Raw genomic sequence first — 13,049 nt, 5'->3', positions numbered from 1 at the left:
CTATCTCGCACCAGTGTCACCCACTTTACCAGCTTGAGCTATGAAGGTCTCACTGATTTTATTTTTCAGTGCTTTTTAAAAAAAAAATTTTTTTTAAAAGATTTTGAGAGAGAGCCAGAGAAAGAGCATGAGCAGAGGGGAGGGGTAGAGGGAGAGGGAGAAGCAGGGTCCCCCCTGAGCACGGAGCCCAATGCAGGGCTCCATCCCAGGACCCCGGGATCATGACCTGAGCTGAAGGCAGATGCTTAACTGACTGAGCCACCCAGGTGCCCCTCTCACTATTTTTAATATTCACATGAAACTTAGCTGGAGCCTATTCTTGCAGAGTGACTTCAAGGTCTTTTTTCCTCTCTTGAGTCCTCCTTCCTTTGAGAACCTCAGGGAACCACCGCAAGAGGTCACTTCTCATGATAGATTTTCTCCACTTTTCCACAAGTTTGCTTCACCTCCCTTCACTTTTACAAAAGAGGTACATTAGTATGGTACCTGTTTTCACCAACTAGAAGACATCCCAAGAGGATGTTTGCCTTTTACGAAATGATAATTGGTTCTTGGCCTTATACCATCATGGCTTATGAGAGGTTTCCTAGGAACGTTCCACCTTCAAATATCTGGGGAAGCCTGTACTGTCCTTCCTAGTGTGTTCCTCAGACTTGGAGCCCCCTGGGGACCTTGTTAACATGCAAACTCTGATTCGGTAAGATGGGGGTGGGGCCTGAGCATGATGCTGATGCATCACATCCTGGGGCACAATTTGGGTAGCCAGGGTCATTGGTTCCCAGTTCTTTTCAGATTGTGGCACACTGGCAAGGCTGCCCTGGCTGCCTCAGGCCCAGCCACCTCAGGATCAGCATCCCAGCTCACTGCTAACCCACCTGACACCTGGAGGAGCCGAGGTGCACCAGTTAAGAGGAGAGAAAAGAACCCAAATCTGATCAATACACATAGTCTTATCCCGCTTCTTATTATTGCATGTGCTGCTCCACAGAGTGCCTGAAAGCGGGCTACCCTCGGGGCCCGGGAGCACTGCTTTCATTCAAGCACTGTTTTATCTGGGTGCAGAGAGGAGAATAGGGCTCTCTCCCCATGTTACACTCAGCTGTGGTCTCCACACACCCCATTGGGTTGGGATCTCAGGATGCAGTTTTTAAGAACTATGGCTCTTTTGGTGTGTGAGTGTGTATGTGTTGACGTGTGTGCAGTTATGCACAGATACCCTTGTGCATGTGCACACACACACACACACACACACACAATCATTTTCTCTAAGGTATACCATCATGCCGGAAGAGCTGAATGAGTTCTTGCATTAGCCACCTCCTATGCCCAGAGCTCCTCTTTCACACAACAGGGCTGCTGTTTCTCTGCAGTGTGTCCTCTCTGGGGACTCTGGGAACCTTTGTGTCATCTGCAAATAAGGTAGGACCTTAAAAAAAAAGAGATAAGGTCTCAGGCTCTTCCTTTCCAGGGAGGCCGGTTTCCAGGAAGATACGGTAGAGAAAGGCAAACCTCTTTCAACACAGGTAGATGGCCCATCACGCCCTTTCTCAAGACACTGTGTTTCTGTTTGCCTTTACATAACCGAAAGGGGCCTCTCTAACAGTCTTCCCAGGACAAAGCAAGTCTGTTTTGGTGTCTCCTTGCTTTTAATAGAAGAATTTGCAGCTGGTAAATGACAGTTCTACTAAAATACTTACTAAAATATGCAGTTGTGTCAGTGTCCTGGCCCCCACTAGCCCCCTTCCCGCCCTCCATGCATTGGCTCAGGCAGTGCTTGCCGAATGAAAGGACAGTCTGATGTCCTCAAGCCTCAAGCTCAGTTGTGGTGAAGCACCTCTCCTTTATCTCCAGGTCCATATTCAAGCCTTTCATCTTTGTTGATGATGTAAAACTGGTCCCCAAAGCACAGTCTCCTTGCTTTGGGGACAACGACCCTGCCAAAAAGGAGCCTCGATTCCTGGAGAAGCCGGACCGCCGGCATGAGCTGTACAAGGCCCACGAGTGGGCACGTGCTGTCATCGAAAGTGACCAGGTGAGCCTGGGGCTGGGCCCACGGGGGGTGTGGGGGGGGGCACCGTCCGTGAGAGGTGAGGCAGGAGAGCGGTTATGGAGCTCACCATTTTCCTCCTCACCAGCTTGCATCGAGAAATTCAGATACCCAAGGCCCTTCCTAGAAAGCTGCTGTTGACCTTTCCAGCCAGTCTCTTGAACCAAATGAAACAAAGCTTCCACTTCAGTGGGCAAGGAATATCCCTCTTTCATTTACTGTGTACCTAGGAAATAACAGAAACGTGTGGTTCTAGTAGGGATCACTGCTTTTCTGCTGTCTAAAAATCTTTGTATACTTTTGAGGGTAAGAAGTTGTACAAGATGGCAAAACTTTATTTAAAGTTACAATCCTATGTTTAAAAAGAAGTAATTCTTCAAAGAAGTTCTGGAAATGGATGGTTGTACAACAATGCAGATGTTCTTATTGCCACTGACCGTGTACACTTAAAAATGGCTAAAATGGCAAAATTTATGTTATGTATGTTTTACTATAATTTTAAAAAGTTTTTTTTTTAAAGATTCTCAAATTCCTAGTGTTTTGAAAAAGTTATTCTTGAATGTGCAATTCCCCCCACCTCCCCAACCCCCGCCCAAGTTCTGGTAAATAAAATTAGAGGACATCGATTCAAATAAGACACACACCCTGTATTTGCCCACGGCAGCCATTAGTGATGGATGGCGTATAAAACTCAAGCCTCTGTTTTGCTGAAGGGAAAGGAAAATAACATGGTTATTAGATGCCCATCTGCTTTGCAAACATGTGTTTAACAATTTGAAACAGGTCCAGTCTGTTCTGAAGAAAGGGACACCGTGTAGATAAATTGGTGCCTGCATGTGTGTGGGCTGGGTGAGCTTATCTCATGCTCAGCTCGGTGGACTATATAAAAAGCATGTATAGAAGGGCAATATCAATAGTAAATCCAAGGGAATTCAGAAAGAACCTCAGAGAACGGCAGCCTCACTACTCCTAGAACTTGCTCTTCTGTGCCACAGCGATGACCATTTGAACATGTCAAAGTCATAGATTTTTTACATTTGCCTTCCCTGTTGAACACTTCCTGAGAATCATGAGTGCTGCTGCCACGCTGCACTGAGCTTTGCCCAGATGTCCACCTTGGTTCCTGACTGTGTGAACTTTCTAGGTGGATGACAGCAAGCCCTGAATACAAATGCCACTTGGTGCATGGTTTTGTGGTTATGGGGCAACTAGAAGGCAGAGGGAGAAAGGGCCATGTGTTTGAACTATTCCACATAAAATGTCAAAGAGATAAGACTGATGAGGTTGGGTGGGCTTTGCAATTGAGCAATGACCATTGGTTTGAGCCAAGGCGGTGTCAGGAAGAGGTGGAGGGGTGGTGACAGCAGCTTCTCCACTCTGAGACTAATTGGGCCGATGAAAGCTTTTCATGGTCATCCACTGTGAGTGAGTGGAAGAAGAGGTCTCACTACCTCAGGAAAAAAAGAAAGTTGGGGGATGGACATGGCATGTGTTTATTTGCTGATCCATTTATTCATTCAACAAACAGTTATTGGGAATGCCTATTGTGTCCCAGGCACTGGAACATAGTGATGAGTTCAGTTCTCCCTCCCAGGAGATCATGGTCTAAAGGGGGACACAGGCAAGTAAGACAAATCCTTCCAAGACAGGAAGAGAACAACCATGGCAGAGGTAAAGGCATTGACAGGGAGCCCAGAGGAAAGGGTTGAAGAGGCCTGGTGATGGGTACAAGATGACCGAGTGCTGAGAAAGAGCAGGGTGGAGTATCACGGGTTGGAAGAATAATGCAGTTAATACAGTCTGGCTGAAGGGAAGGAAGGCAGGGCAGGAGGTGAGGCAAGCAGGAGCCTCGTATGTCACAAAAGATCTTTCCTGAATGTCTCTTGGGTATCTGGATTTTATCCTGAAGGCAGCAAGGAGTTAAGGAGGCCAAGCATTCTAGAATGATCCCTGTAGCAGCTATGGGGAAACCTGTATTGGAACGCTTGAATGGGGTGGGTGGGGTGGGTGCCGTGGGCGACTTTCTTGTCCATTGTACTGACTCGCACCGTTTCCGTCCTTCCTCAGGAGCAAGGTCGCAAGCTGAGAAAGACCATGCTGGAACTGGAGAAGCAAGGCCTGGAAGCCATGGAAGAAATCCTGACCAGCTCTGACCCCCTGGACCCCACCGAAGTGGGGGATCTTTTCTATGACTGTGTTGACACGGAGATTAAGTTCTTTAAGTGAAGTAAGCATTCCCTTTCCCCTTCTTATTTAAACTTTCCCACCTTACTAAATGACCAGCAAAACAAACCACTCTCCTGTTTGAGTAGAACGAGAAAGTTCAGATGTGTCAAAGTCACACTCGTGTTCTGCCCCGAAGCTCAGCAACGTCCCCTCCTTCTACAACGTAGCTTCCCTTCTTTTGCGATGTAACGCGTATCCATTTGCCTGTCGTTCGATCGTATGACTAATTGTGGATTTTCAGCTGCTCTCGTTGTATCTCGGTGACAGTGGACACATTAGCCTTCTCACGGAGGACGAGGGTTCCTCGGGCCTTGAAAGGGGGCTCCCCGGCGCTGAGTGTGCAGGAAGAGCAAAATCTTTTGAAGTCTTATTCCTTCTCTTAATTGACGGTTTCTCCCAGGCTCCCGAAGGGCCCAGTGCTGTTGTGTGTGTGCTTGAGGGAGAAGCTGCCCGGCCCCCCTTCCCACGCGTGCGTGCCTGTCCTGCAGAATGTCCCCAGAAGTGTCTGCTGAGGGACGAAGCCAGTGGGGAGGGCCGGGGTGGGGGGGCTGTGTGGTCCCAGCTCCTCCCGAGTCCGTGATCCTGAAGACCTGTCTTCTGCACACTGCGCTCGCCTGCAGTGGGGGGTGGGGTTGGAGTTGGGGGGCGAGGGGGGCTGGGGTAGCTGGAACCGCCCGCCCTAGAGATGCAGAGGCAGCCAGGCCCGCGGCCTCCCCACGGCCTCCCCCCGGCCTCCCCGCCTGGCTCTCCCCAGGGGCCTGAGGCGCTCCCCACGGGGCAGCCTGCCCACCCTTAGATGTGGCCTCGTGTCGGGACGATTTCGAGGGCCATCTGCTTCCTTCAGGATTCTTTAAACGGCCCGATGGCCTAGTTGCACCCCCCCCCCCCCCCCACCAAAGCTGCGAATTTCTCCAGGGAAAGAAAAGGAGAAACCCTTGACCGTTTCGATTTCAAAGTCGCCGGAATCGGGGCAGCGGCTACATCATCTCAGCAGAGGCTTTAATTAAACTGATTTGTCTCCCACGTCGTGTTCGCGCGGAGGATTTGACTGGCGGCCTGAGCGTGGAAGGAGCACGAGGAGGAGCAGACGCCCGGCGCCCGGGACACAGGGCGAGGAGGTGACAGATGGGCGCAGGAGCTCCCGCGCGGTGGCTCCAGCCCCAGGCCTCCTGCCCGCGTGCTCTGCCCTCCGAGCCGCGCGGGCCTGTGGTGAGCGGCGACAGTCCTCCAAGGGGCCCGCGGGTAGTGACTGCACCGACGGCGGGGCACGGCCGGCCTCCAGGGCCGGAAGGGACGCGGCCGCACACCCAGGGGTGAGCACGGAGGCCCACGGGGCCTGTCGGGACACACCGTGTCCTGCCGACTTCCCCCTACCGGCGTGGGCACGAGAGAGCCACCGGCCTCGTCCCGCAGTCTTGTAGGTTCTGTGTGTAAAATCACAAACGACAGGTGGAAGGACATGGGGAGGAGGCTTGGGCCTCCCATCCAGGGCCCATCCAGGGCTCTCGCCGGCGTTGAACATAGGGTCTCCTCTGAGAGGGAACGGCCATTCTCAGAGCATCTGTTTGCAGATTCGGGGGTTGGGGGCGAGTCTTACCTCACCCCTTCTCCGTCCACGTGCTTACTGGTTAAGGCAAGCTGATGTGGGAAGCCACCCTAGAATCTCACCTATAGTAGGTGGTTTTACCTCCACCTACTATAGAAACATTGTGTCAGACCTGACAGGCCTGAGATACCCAAGGTGATGGGGGGTTTTACCAAGAGAATTCTAGTGAGAATTAATTACACAGACGTCTGCTTTCATTATTTTGGGCCAAATGAAGGCCATGGATAACCCATCCAGCCGATGCCCTTCCCTAGCCACTGCGAAGTGGCCCTAACCCCTTCTGTTAGAGGACATATGTCCAGCGTCTCAAAGAAGGGCCAGCCCTGCAGGAGAAAGGTCTTGGCTGACGCTGTACGTCACAATTATGATGTCCCCGTGTTACCACCAGGGGGCGTGTCAGCCCTCCATGGCGCAGCCTGGCAGGTGTTAAATGGGACTGGGATGCTTCCATCAGGCGCAGAGGGGGAGTCTGTGCACAGTCAAGCCCTCAATAATAGCAGCATGAACTCTCTGTGCACTGGGAGTTGCGAGGAAAGTCAAGAAGAGAGTAAGGAATCTGCTGATGTGGCCGCGCTCTCTGCTAGTGACTTTTATCTACTTACGTCAACTGCTTAAAATACGTGGTTGGATTTTGAGCAGGCTGTTGGGGTGATGCTCCTTTTTAAATGCTCCTAACAGACTCTGCTTCCGAAAAATGCTTATCAATACATGGATTAATTCTTGACCAGGGATCGCTTTTCTAAAGGCATTATGGGGAAAATGAATATTCATGATGAACTATGAAAGCAACGTTTTAAAGGTCAGTGTGTAAATAGCTTCCTGAAATACCATTTGTGTATCCATTAAGATTTGGATGGGGGAGCTGTGCATGCTTTGTGCAGAGAGAAGACATGGCCATCAAGGATGGAATTTCTCCCCCATTCCCATGCCCCATAACTAAACATAAGCTATTTAGTCTTATCTGGTAGATGGGATATGCCATACATGAAGACAGCCTTCATCCTCTCGGGGAGGGGGGGTGGGCAGAGGCTGCAGTAAAAGAAAATTGGCAAAGCAGAGTAGTACTCTTCACTCTTGGAGGTTGGTTTGGAATGCTAGGTAGAAATCTAAGTAGAAATCTAGGTAGAATAAGGATATACTTGAAATTATGGTGATTCTTTAGTGCCCAATAACCTAAGACACAGTGTTATTATTAGGAAGAGTCTTTCTTACAAGCTAACAGAGCCGGTGTGTACCTATTAGACATTAGCCATGAAGTCCTTTCACTGTTGGGTAAATTATTAGGTCTAAAAAATAATTACCAACCAGGCAAACTACTTTACTCTCTAACTTATGTCACCCCCACATTGGTACAGGTGTTACACAGCTCTGGCTGCCCCAGCAGGGAAGCCAGGCGGGACCAGTGTGTCTGCTAGGAAGGCACTAACTGCATTCTTGACTGCAGAACAGTCGGGTTATTTGTCGGGGAGGTCTTCAGCTGAGCTCTCAGCTTAAGGAGGGAAGCACATGGGAGAAAGAGGGAGGGGAGCCCCCCCTGGCTGGCCATTCTTGTATGGAGGGGGAGGAGTGGCAGGTCACACGCACGTGCTGTCCCAGCACCACCCTGTGCCTCCCTGTGGCTGTGACATTTCATTCTGCACAGTCCCTAGTCCCAGCTCTCCTCCTATGGTTTGTGTCAAATGTGCTTTTTATCTGACTGACTTCAAACATTCCGAAATGTCACATGCAGATTTCTCATGGGAATGAATATGTACATGTTTGCAATCATGTTGTGAGAAGTTAAATGTGTGAGCTGGAAAATGCTGTTGGCAGGGAATAATAAATAAGAAAACCTTTCTGTTTCCTGCAGTGGGAACTGACCGTGTAGTCTTAACAGCCTTTTGTACAAATATCTATGAACCAGATAACTTCCCTATCCAGTGCTTGCCCTTGGAATTGTCTCTAAATACATCAAGCATACAATAAAAGAAAACACTGAAATTAATGTCCTTGTGTTTCATGAATAAATGTGGGCATCAGCCACAAAATAGAAAACGTATGAAGGGGGGATGTGTTTTTCTGACTGGAATCTTCAGAAAACCCAGTCAGCTCAGTGTTTCCAACATGGTGAACCGTACTGTGGATGGCTTCACTCTTTAGAACCAAACACAAAAGCACAGTGAGACACCCCTTCACACCCACCAGGATGGCTAACTGTCAAAAAAGTAGAAAATAACAAGTGTTGGTGAGGATGTAGAGACACTGGAGCCCTTGTACAGTGTTGGTGAGAGTATAAAATGGTGCAGCTGGTATGGAAAATGGTATGGCCATTCCTCAAAAAATTTGAAGAGATAGAATTAACATATACCCCAGAAACTCCGAGTATATGCCCAATAGAACTGAAAGCAAGGCCTCAGAGATAGTTTTACACCCATGTTCACAGCACCATTATTCACAATAGCCAAGAGGTAGAAGCAACCCAAGTGTCCATTGATGTTATTCTCAGCGAAATAAGCCAGTAAGTATCAAGGAGGCAAATATTTTTTTTTTCAAGGAGGCAAATATTGTATGATTCCGCTTACATGAGGTCTCAAGAGTAGTTAAACTCATAGAGCTAGAAAGTGGAATGGTGGTTACCAGGGGCTGGGGGGATGGGGAACAAGGAGTTTTTTCCTAGGGGGTAGAGAATTTCGGTTTTGCAAGATGATAAGAGTTCTGGAGATTGATTGCACAATAATGTGAATGTACTAACAACACTGAACTGTACACTTAAACATGGTTATGATGGTAAACTTATGTTACGTATATTTTACAATTTAAGAAAAAAAACCACACTAGAAATGGAAGTCCAGATCACCAGAACAGGTGGTGCCATCTATGCCCAGCATCTCTGTGTTAAAGCCGTACCAGCTCCGAAAGATGCCACTTAAGAGAAAAGCCAGCTGTCTCCACGCTTGTGACCTAGAAATGCCAGATTGCTTCCACGATTTGTTCTCCGCTGTGACAGGCAAAAGGCAACTGAACATCTTCATGAAGATAGGACTTCGTCACTGGTCACAAGTGACTCGTGTCAGGGTCAGAGAAGATGACTGCCCTGTTTATATGGCAAGAAACTTCTAGCTCTTTACATCTTATTTCCGACTCTTTTTCCATGAACATAACATTCTCCCACAAAGCTCCAAGGTGACAGAGCATATGTTAGTCTGCTAGGGCTGCTGTAATAAAATTCCACGAAGCGCTTGGCTTAAGCCACAGAAATGGATTGTTTCGCAGTTTTAGAGGCAAGAAGTCCAAAACCAACGTGTCAGCAAGATTGGTTCCCTCTGAGGGCTGGAAGGGAGAATCTGTCCTATGCCTCTCCCCTAGCTTCTGGTGGTTTGCTGCCCTCCGCTTCACCCCAATCTCTGCCTCCCCGTGTCTGTGTCTGTGTCCAAATCCCCCTTATTACAAGGACACCAGTCATACTGGATTAGGGCCCACCCCACCTCGTATGACCTCATCTTAACTAATTACTTCTGCAACAGCCTTATTCCCAAATAAAGTTACATTCTGAGATAAGGGGTTAGGACTTCCACATAGGAATTTGTGGAAGGCAGAATTCACCCTGCAACAGGGCAGGTTCGTGAAGGACGCCCAAACCTCTGGGATGCGGGGTGAGAATTTGGAACCCGCTTCTGGACGCCACTACTCTTCCTGTGAAGTTGCTTCCCTCAGCCTCCTAGGTACCACCTTTCCCACCCCTAACTCCCATCGGGGCTGCCTGAAAATTTGGCTCCTTCACCTCTGCAGTCCACGGCTTTGAAGTTCATCACCTGCTTTGCCAGTCATCTTGGGCCACTGCTTTGCTTTTCCACGCAGATTGGCCCTTTTGGTCATTAAGGAGCTTACCTCTACCTCTGCTAATAAGGCAGCAGATAAAACAAGTCAGGTCCCTAACTAATTAGAAGGCAAAGTGTGTGGCAACAGCTAACTTTGAAATTAGTTTCTAGATGCAATTTATTTCGGGAACATCTATGAATTTTAATTACTGGTCTCTCCTTGTTATCCTACAGCAGAGCCAGTGCGGTGTGCTCTGAGCAGCTCCGTGACCATCTAAGTGCAATGCCTGGTGTGCAGCCGCTGAGAGCTCTAGTTGGGACTCGGCCTGTGATGAGCAAACTGCTTGTACCCTAGAGTATGGGGTATGCCCATCCCTGGGTCTGTTGGGACCCGAGGGTTAGGGGCTTGTCTCGGTCTTATGTCACTGCCTCTTTACCAGTACATGCTTAGGTACATATTTGTGTCCCCATTTTACACGTGAGGAAACTGAGGCATAGACTCATTATATGTTACACCCCCAAACTCAGGCGAACTGGAGAGTCCTATCTATTCTGCCCTAAGCAGGTGAACCCCATCGCCCCTGCACCAAATGCCAGAGAGACCGCCTGAAAATACTATAATGGAGATCAAGAGCATACTACCTCATACAGATGTTCTGAGGGGTTTGCTAAGTTGGGGCAGGTGCTCAGTGCACTTCAGCTTCGAAAGCCGTTTCATTTTAACACAAATTAGAGGCATCCTATAAGCAATACTTTCTGCCCATTTCTATTAGGAAAATACTGTGTTACCTAATTTTTTTTTTTAAGAAAATGCATCTCAGAAAGATTTTCCTTGGGTTATTTTTGCCAGACACCCATCAGTTCAGGTTACCTACAAAAACCAGGAAAACATTATGCAGGTTAGTTAGAAATGTCAGCTCAGAAAAGAAACACCCCGCGTTGAACACAGTATGTCACTGCACGCGTTGGGTCCTGTGTGAGTATCCCTTGTGTCCCATCATCCTGAAGCCCTTCTAACCCTGAAAAATGATTGGCTTAGATCGGTACTGGTGACCATCGATGGGTTCTAACAGGGACACAGGCAGAAGCATTTCCACTTATTAAAGTTTATTAGATACAAAGAAATGAGTCTGCGGAGGGCACATCAATAAATATAAAATACGTATGAAACACGGGGGAACCACAGACGACAGTGTCCGTGAGAAGACTCGAGGGTGGTAAGAGCGCTGTAACTCGGTGCCTCTGCGTGAGTTTATGGTCAAGGGGCTACAGGTGGGTCCTGCCAGAGGCAGGAGGGTGAAGGGCGTGGATTCAGTGACAGGTCTCGAGGAGCCACGTGATGCCAGATTCCTGAGATTTCTCCCTAGTTGCAATTTTTGGTTTCTCTTTTCATCCCTTCCCCCTGTCCTTGACAGTTTTATTTTTGATTTCTCTTCCAGTGATGCAGAACATGAATGTAGAAACGCCTCATCAGGGCAGCCAGTCTCCTCTGAAGGTGGACTTGCCTTTGTTTTGGGCCTTCTTCATCATGATAATTAAAGCCCTTGTAATTATTTTTATACAAGTGGGAGGGAGATGGAGTGGATCCCGTTACACTAAAGAAATCCTGACCTTTTGGAAACCCTCCAGAACCGATAAAACAAATCGGCTATGCCCCGAGCTGATGACCTGCAAAAGCTTCTTTTCCAATTGATTTAAGCGGTTATAATTTGGCATGATTGATTCCCCAGAGAAGGGCACTTGACCTTGCTCACTTGCTTCTCTCTGGGATGAGAAAGCACAACAAGGATGCAGGATGCCATCCTTGTCTTTAGACAACAGCAAAGTGCAAGCAGTCACATTTGCCCAATCCCTCCTGACCCGCTACCTTTTTTGGCTGGTGTGGTCTGGACACGGTGTCCTTGAGGTCTGAGCACATGAGTGAGTGGTTCCAAAGAACACTTCCTTTCCACTGCTCTTCCCGTCCCCCTCCCCCTATTTCCTTTAATCTGTATCTATTTTGAGCACAGACCTGGGGTTTAGTCTGTTTGCTTCTATTTTCTCTCCTTCCTCTGTGACAGCCTCCCCTCCAAGGATGGGGAGCATTTGGGTTCCGTTGCAAGCAAAACCACACTTCCATTTCCTTGCCAGCTTGAGAAAGAGTGTGAGCGTAGCAGTCAGAGCCCATCCTGACCAAGTCCATATTCAGGGGTGTCTGGACTTGTGCGCTTCTCCCCGACAGAGAAGTGTGCCCCCACAGGGAAGGGGGAGCTTTCAGACCAGTCAGGTCCTCTTGAGCTCAGAAGGGAGCTAGTTTGCCTGGTGGGTGCTTCCAGGGTTCCTAAGGGTGAGAGTGAGGCACCGGGTATGTGAGGCAGATACTTGCTAATATGCTTCAATCTACAGGTACTCATGTCATATTTTCCATGAAAATCCCGCTCTCGGGGAGAAAAAAAAAATCTCTGAGATAGAATTTGTACTTGACTGTAATTATGTATGTTTCTAACTTGCAGAAAAAATACCCAAAATCTCATAAATCTTGCTTTACCCTGGCTGCCAGGATGGGGCGGAAGAACTTAGCAGGACAGGAGGAGAGCCGTGGGAAGGTAGGCATAGGGGACTGTAAACAGTAAGAACATTGGCTACTTGTAGGATCATTCGGTTACAAAAGGGCCCTGTGGTTGGCATTGGAGGGGCCAAGCCCACTCCTGCCTTTATTTTGCATTATATTTACATTAGGCAGCAAAAAAAAAAAAAAAAAAAATCATCCCTGGTGTGCAAAACGGAAGCGAGACATGGCATCCCGTTCACTGGAGGCTGTGTGGCATTGTCTGGGTGTGGGGATATGCTACTCTCTCTGAGCTGCATCATTTATAAGGCATTATTTGGTTTGACTTTGCAGTTGGTGCAATGAGACTATAGAATCATGCCAATAAGAAGCGGCTGTGGATACTATGACTTTGGGACTACTTGGAAACTAAGGAATCTTCTAAACACGGTTCAGAATCTAGGAAAGGCCAGCCCGCACGCATATTTACACTCATGGAATGGAACACCATGGGGTGGGGACAGGGCTCTCTCTGTCATGACAGATGAATGACAAGATGCATCTTAAAAAAAATGGAGAAACAATGTTTGTGGTTTTTTTAAATTACGCAAGTAAAAGTCGACTATCATACTGATTTAAAGCCTGTGCAAACCACATATTTACAATAAATAAATGCTCCACTCAGAGCTTGTATGTCAACTGAGTTACAACTTAAGTATGACGTGGACAGACACGTTCTCCTGGGGATGCCCATCTAGCGACACGGAGGCCCAGGTGGCTCACAGGGCATTGGCTTCATCTGTCTTCTCACCGGAGTGTCTTTAGAGATAACTGCAGAAACACAAT

The 13,049-nt window shown here is 48.3% G+C and overlaps 2 protein-coding genes across 8 annotated transcripts in view; one reads left to right on the top strand and one right to left on the bottom strand.

Annotated features, from left to right (window-relative positions):
• The window catches only part of SCRN1 (secernin 1), an 82,747-nt gene extending 74,884 nt beyond the window's left edge, over window positions 1-7,863 (top strand). For all 7 annotated transcript variants that reach the window (XM_041727829.1, XM_041727831.1, XM_041727828.1 and 4 more), the window contains 2 exons: window positions 1,852-2,032; window positions 4,115-7,863. In XM_041727829.1, coding sequence (XP_041583763.1) covers window positions 1,852-2,032; window positions 4,115-4,273 — 340 coding nt within the window. In that variant the 3' untranslated portion in view covers window positions 4,274-7,863. The remainder of the gene's footprint in view (window positions 1-1,851; window positions 2,033-4,114) is intronic.
• A 2,903-nt stretch (window positions 7,864-10,766) lies between these two features.
• Window positions 10,767-13,049, bottom strand: part of WIPF3 (WAS/WASL interacting protein family member 3) — an 82,562-nt gene continuing 80,279 nt past the window's right edge. The window contains exon 9 of the mRNA XM_041728189.1: window positions 10,767-13,034. Within this exon, the coding sequence (XP_041584123.1) occupies window positions 13,011-13,034 (24 nt within the window). The 3' untranslated portion in view covers window positions 10,767-13,010. The remainder of the gene's footprint in view (window positions 13,035-13,049) is intronic.

This window comes from Vulpes lagopus, chromosome 13, assembly GCF_018345385.1.
Source record: "Vulpes lagopus strain Blue_001 chromosome 13, ASM1834538v1, whole genome shotgun sequence".
Classification (NCBI taxonomy): domain Eukaryota; kingdom Metazoa; phylum Chordata; class Mammalia; order Carnivora; family Canidae; genus Vulpes; species Vulpes lagopus.
This window is presented reverse-complemented; position numbering and strand designations above follow the sequence as displayed.